Source organism: Penaeus vannamei, chromosome 15 (assembly GCF_042767895.1).
Source record: "Penaeus vannamei isolate JL-2024 chromosome 15, ASM4276789v1, whole genome shotgun sequence".
Classification (NCBI taxonomy): Eukaryota; Metazoa; Arthropoda; class Malacostraca; order Decapoda; family Penaeidae; genus Penaeus; species Penaeus vannamei.
The window spans coordinates 12,782,840-12,790,339 of NC_091563.1; the positions used below are offsets into that span (position 1 = coordinate 12,782,840).

The 7,500-nt window shown below is 29.3% G+C and overlaps 2 protein-coding genes across 2 annotated transcripts in view; both read right to left on the reverse strand.

Annotated features, from left to right (window-relative positions):
• LOC113812836 (peptidyl-prolyl cis-trans isomerase B) overlaps window positions 1–325 on the reverse strand; it is a 15,820-nt gene extending 15,495 nt beyond the window's left edge. The window contains exon 1 of the mRNA XM_070130911.1: window positions 1–325. This exon is cut by the window's left edge and continues 1,523 nt beyond it. The gene's annotated coding sequence lies outside the window, so the exon portion shown is untranslated.
• A 3,883-nt stretch (window positions 326–4,208) lies between these two features.
• LOC113812857 (protein N-terminal asparagine amidohydrolase) overlaps window positions 4,209–7,500 on the reverse strand; it is a 135,710-nt gene continuing 132,418 nt past the window's right edge. The window contains exon 8 of the mRNA XM_027364777.2: window positions 4,209–6,457. Within this exon, the coding sequence (XP_027220578.1) occupies window positions 6,313–6,457 (145 nt within the window). The 3' untranslated portion in view covers window positions 4,209–6,312. The remainder of the gene's footprint in view (window positions 6,458–7,500) is intronic.

A 7,500-nucleotide genomic window follows, 5' to 3' on the forward strand; every position in this document is an offset into this window, starting at 1 on the left:
CCAAAGTCAACGATAACCAATTTAACATTTTTATCACTTATTTGAAGACGATATTACAATACAACCTACGGTAAAAAATCGTCTTTTGCTTCCGTTTAGCAGACGAATTTCCGTAGAATTTCAACCCTGGGGTCGGATACTCAAACGCGATACGGCGTGGTATCTCTTCAAGGCTCCGTAGCTTATGGCTGACTGGTCACATGGCCCTTGTACAAAGCAAGGGACCCGCCATATTGTTGCATTCAAAGCGCCGTAGAATAAGGCAGAGGGAGAGCAGCCCGAGTGGGTTACAGCGTACAAAAAGAAAAAAAAAAAGAAAAAAAAATCAGCCTTAGAACAATTAGTACAACCTTACAATGCGTGTTTTGCTTATTTATCTTGTTCTTATGAGTGCATGAACCAATCATGGACAAGGAAATCAGGCAGTGTTATATTCCAACATAAATCAAGTGCTGTAACTGTAAACAAGGCATTACACTAAAACTAGCATAAGTACTGTCTTCGCCTCGGATGTAATGGATTTACTTACATGTCCCAATTGTTATTACTGTTATTATCATTATTTTCATCAGTGTTAATATAGTTTATGGGTGAGGGAAAATCACGATGATTCATAGGAAAAGTAGATTATGTTACATTTGAAAACTTAGTTAAAACTAAAACTTTTTCCAAGTATTTGTTAAAATGGGAACAAATGAAAATCAAAGCTAATCAGTCTTGTAATATTATCCATCCTTTCGAGCAAGGTCTTGCTTTCGAGGAGACAATATATATATATATATATATATATATATATATATATATATATATATATATATATATATATATATATATATATATATATATATATATATATATATATATATATATCATAGGGCACTCGCGCATCTCGTTAACACGGTCATTCTTTTTTCTTAGGAATCTTGCATATTTCTGTTACTAATTCCAGAGCAATAGTTAATTCCATTGTGCCAAGGACTGGACACAGTGATGTGTTGATAAACAACTCAGTTGCTTAGCTTTTACGGCATGTATTTGGTCAAAATTCCTTAAGACTTGCATGGAACAGCAGCTGTGATTGGCCACTGAAGATCCGATGCCGTAAGTGATTTGCGGCGGTTTAAGGCGGGGATAAGGCGCCGAAAAAAATGTTTGTGTATACGAAGGTAAGTCCAAGATACAGCAAGAAATGTGAAAACTGAGGCTGCTCATTGCTACGAAGTCCACATCGCTTTCAGCGTATATTCTCCCTGATGTTTGATACTTGGAATTGTACCAAACATAAATTTAGTTTTGTTGTTCAGAAAAAAACTATCCTCCAATTGAAGTATTTAGGCTACTGAGTTCAGTTCCTTTCAGTGTGATTGCGAAGGCTACCTTTACCCTGGTCTTACATGAATGTGATTCAGTCAATACTATTCATGAACTTATGAGAGACTTTTAGAGTTTCAAAGTTTTTGAGTATTGAAAATATAACCGTATCATATACATGCTGAACAATAATTTATTATAATAAACATGCATGTTTTTATGCATGCATATAAATGTACATGTATATATTTATTTATTAATTTATTCATTCATTACTGATCATCTGGGAAGATGTTCTGTGAAATAATACAGCCCGATCAAAACGGCTAACATTTCATTTTCAAAAGAAGGTAATAAACAAAGCACTTTTTATGTACATGGAAATATATTTGACAATAATGAGTGATTTGTGAAAAAATAGAACATTTGTGAACATATGACCCTCAAAGACAAGATCCCCTCACAATATAATAGGTACAGACTTAATGGCTATGACATAAATGTACAATAGAGTCAGACATGATTCTTCATAAGTACCTATATCCTACTCATCTATAGGAGGGAGAGATCAAGGGGTCAATAGAAAGAATTATAGTTCAAGTGATGAAAATGGGTGACAGAAACATACCTACTTAAAAGATAAATCCTATTAGAAGAATAAATGAAAAAAAATGAGAAGAGAAAAATCCTTTGTTAACCTTAAGTATGGAACTTAACTGCATCAATCTACAAGTAAAAACTGTAAAATCCAAACAGTTTACTTGAGAATCTGCTCAGAAAAAAATCCTAAAAATGTACTATACATAACAACAAGGGACAAATAATCCACAAGAGCATAATATTAAACCTTTGACGCATCACAGTCCTCGTCTACAATTCCATCCCCTAACCTCTCCCACCTACGCACCTTGTCACTGATAATAACTAATCGTTTGTTTAATTTGGTGCCTAAAACTATGGAAGGTAACGTGTCATTGATTGAATTTTGTTCTAAATCTATACATATGGATTAATAACATTAAAAACCCTATTATTCTAAATTCCAGTTTTCCCCTTAAAGATAAAAATAAATACAGTAGTTTTGACAACAGAAATCATTAATATGCACAGGTAAGATTGTCAATGAAAAAAATGTACCAAAAAGAAATACTTCTCCCAAGAGAGGCTTGGGAATCATATAAATCTTCCTGAAAGTGAATTACCAGAACAAGGAATGACAGTACAGCATGAATATATATACATATACATATACGTACATACATACATACATACATACATACATATATATATATATATATATATATATATATATATATATATATATACATACATACATACATACATACATACATACATACATATATATATATATATATATATATATATATATATATATATATATATATATATATATATATATATATATATATATATATATATATATATAATATATTTATAGATATATAGATATAGATATATATATGTATATATATAAAATATATATAATATATACATATATATATAATATATATACATATACATATATACATATATATAGTATATAAATACACATACACATATATACATATCCATATCCATATCCATATACATATACATATACATACATACATACATACATACATATATATATATATATATATATATATATATATATATATATATATATATATATATATATATATACATATATACATACATACATACATACATACATACATATATATATATATATATATATATATATATATATATATTTATAGATATATAGATATAGATATATATATGTATATATATAAAATATATATATACATATATATATAATATATACATATACATATATACATATATATAGTATATAAATACACATATACACATATATATCCATATCCATATCCATATCCATATCCATATACATACATACATACATATATATATATATATATATATATATATATATATATATATATATATATATATATATATATATATATACATACATACATACATATATATATAATGTACATGTTTGTGGTGTGATGTTACATAGCATGTTTAGGTGGGACTCTTCACAACAAACTAGAACCAATATTTGTCCAATACATCAACTCAGTAACATCAAGCAAAGGTAGTACAAAATAATATAAAATTATAGGAAAATCATTTGATTAGACTTTCTAGTATTTCAGATCTTTTTTTTTTTTCTTTTTGTAATGCAGCTTCGTTAAAATTAAAGCATCAGCTTTATATAATATTTCAACTTTGTTTTTATTAAGTACATAATTAAAATCGAATAAAAATATAAGTATTTAGTCACTTCATTTTGATGTGCAGCAATTTTATGCTGGTAAAAGGATTCCGATATTCTGATAATATCTCTCTAATATCTCGTAATAAATCATTACTAGGACAGAGTGCTAATACACATGATCAATCTCGCTTATTTTACAGATCTTTTGAGCCATATTTCTACATCACTGGTTACTCCTGTGCTTTCATCATTAAATGTTTTTTTCTTTTCTACTTTCTTGCCCAGTTCGTTACATTCATGCCAATGTTCCACAATTGAATTAAAAAATAATACTATTCCATTTAATTGCAGCATGTTGGAGCACCTCTTCCAAAGCCATTACAAATTACTATTACTATCTGCCCCTTGAGCTGATCACAAATTCTTTTATGAAATCATTATGCAAGAATGAATGTTATTAAAGTAATATTACACTACAACATGAAGAATGCATTGTAAAATTACCTATAAGATGATAGGGGAAAAAATTATCATTTTTACACATCTACGTCAATAATATTCACAGAAACAGGTAGGAATGAAAATGGTTATTCATTTATACTTCAATACCTAAAATAATCTTTTTGAAAAAAAAAAAAAAAAATCATATCACCCATAGATAGCAAGTCTGCTTCTTCCACTGTTTTACCATTAAGGTATAAGTACTAACTATAGGTATGTCTTGAACAATACAATATTACTAATATGAGTGCCAGCCTTCTCGTCTGCTAAAGAGAATGGTTGCAAGCCTAACAACATATCTACACAAACCTAAATCAACCCGCACCATTACATCTTTTACAAAATCACCTGCGGAGAATCTACCAGTACACACAAGTCGTATTCAAAGGATGTGTAATATTTCATTAATACAATCACTTCAGGATGGAAATATATGTTTCGTGTACTTTGTTTCTATTATTTGTTCATATAATATCTACCGATGTAAATTTTTTCCTTTCATTATATCATTTTGTATTTATAATAACTAAACCATGAATTATCTATGAAAAAATATATAAAAATTAAATTCCGATTCTCTTAATTGCCCCACAGCCAGGTAACATGAATGACGTATACTTATCATACAGAGTCACAAATAATTTTACATCCAAAAAGAATATGCCAATACCATGGTTGAAATCTTATCATGAATGCAAACTTTCAGAATCTGTGCATTGCCATGGTTACAAAATGGTATTAGAAATCTCTTTAGAGACAGTATCAATAATCCTTCCCACAACCTTTGAATACTGTACAGGTAACTGAACACTGTAGACAAAATATGGGAAAATACATTATGAAAAAAATATACCATCCATCAGCACAGAAGATAATCATCCCATACATGCTTTTGGGAATAACACTGTGTACACAGAGAGACAAAAGGTACTGTATGCACAAATGAGATTCCTATCCTTAGAAAAACATTACAACTTGAATGTTTGAGATGGAGCTCCTGTCATCATCATGAAGACATCAAGAGGTCATTTATTGAAATATAAACACCCTGAAGCCTAAATCTGTACAATATTCAAATTCAAACACTATGCTTTTTAATGGATATATTACATCCTTCATTTCTGCTGATCCTTAAAAAATTAAATAAAGCAATGTATTGATGAAAAGCAAATGCAACAGTAAACAGCAATGTTCATTTATTAATAGGGCTAAATATATATTTCAATACTTTGACCACTACATACAAAAAAGAGTATTTCTACAAAGGCAGGGTCTATGGACAAAAATTTCTACAGATAATCTTTTGCTTTTCTTAACAGTAAACTCATTTGTAATTAGATATGAGTGTCATGTGTATGAATCTTAGTTCAAGCAAAAATTTATAGAATAAATATAGATAATACAGAAAGGATAATAACTAAAAACCAAGACACAATTATGACTAAATAACAATAATATAAATAATACAAAAAATAATAATAACTATTATAATACAAATGACAATGACAATATAATTATCCAAAAAATAATGATCAAGAAATACTGAAAAAAATCAGATTATAATACACCTTACACATGAGCCACACAAATTATCTTTTTTAAAAATAAGGAGAATTAGCATTAATCCCAGACCCGGGATAAATATTGCACCAGGGAGGAGAGAGACACATAGCGGTGCTGACACCAGCGAGAGTCACCGCTGCGGCAAGACCTTCACCTGCTGCCCCTCCACACGCCCACCATACACTGGGATGCACCTGCACTACGCCCACGCTAGTGTAATGGTGCCAAACCTCATTAAAAATGATGATCTAACTGCTATGGTGCTTAGTACAATACACTATTCAGAGAAACGCTCGCATTCACTGAAAAACTGATATTCCTAAAACTCGAGTAAGAAGAATGATACAGCAAGACCACATTCACATTCATGGAAGAATTCAAGAGAGAGAAAAAAAAATACTTTTAATACCTTACGACAAATGATTTTTTACTTTAATTTTACCTTAGTGTATCATGAAAAAACATCATATACTAGTGTGAGACATAGTAAAATAGGTGCGATATGGTCCTGGGTGGTGGTCCGTAGTTTGGCACGATGAATTCTGGCGGCTCTTGCAGAAAATTGGCGACGCCGCCCCGCCGCAGAGCCACGTCGCACAGCCAGGGATTCAGCCTACCACCCTGTCCTCAGACAAAGGGATGTAGTCATGGGTGGTATGAGTGGGTGGTCACAACTGCGATGCTTGCCAGGCGGGCATGATGCGGTCTTTCATGGGATTGAGGAGGGGGTCGTCATAATGCTGCCCGGGATTGACCACCGGAGGGACGGCGAGGTGCGTCTTCAGGCGACAGTCCAAATGCAGGGAGCCATATCTGTTGGGGTTGGAATTTATAGTAAATATGGCGCAGGTGGCGGACTTTGCTCGTTTTTCGTAAGCTGATCAGGTTTCAGATAATGGATAGAGTGACTTTTGTTTATTCCACATGGCCGTACCTGATTTGAATAATCATTAGAAACATAAATAATGAAGGTATTCTCCAGATGGCTTGTAAGAAGAAAATGCACATCAAACCACTGTATGAAAATTATTGTATTTTTTTCTTACATATATGAAACAATGACTTAGTTAAGTGTGTCACTAGGGATACTGATGACGGTTATTTATTTATCTATCTATCAATCTACCTGTGAATTTACAGAATCTATCTATGAATTTATATATACATATTTGCACACACACACACACACATACATACATACATACATACATATATATATATATATATATATATATATATATATATATATATATATGCATATGTATATATATGTATGTATGTATATAAATGTATATATATGTATATATATTCATATATATACATATATATATACATACATATGTATGTACATATACACACTCACACACACACACACACACACACACACACACACACACACACACACACACACACACACACACACACACACACACACATATATATATATATGTATATTATATATATCATATATATATATATATATATTATATATATATATTATATATATATATATATATATATATATATATATATTATATGTATATATATAAATATATAGTATATATATAGTATATATATAATATATATATATATATAATATATATAGTATATATATATATAGTATATATATATAGTATATATACATATAGTATATACATATAGTATATATATATATATAGTATATACATATAGTATATATATATATATAGTATATATATATAGTATATATATATAGTATATATATATATATATATATATATATATATATATATATATACATATATATATATATATATATATATATATATATATATATATATATACTATATATATATATATATATATATATATATATA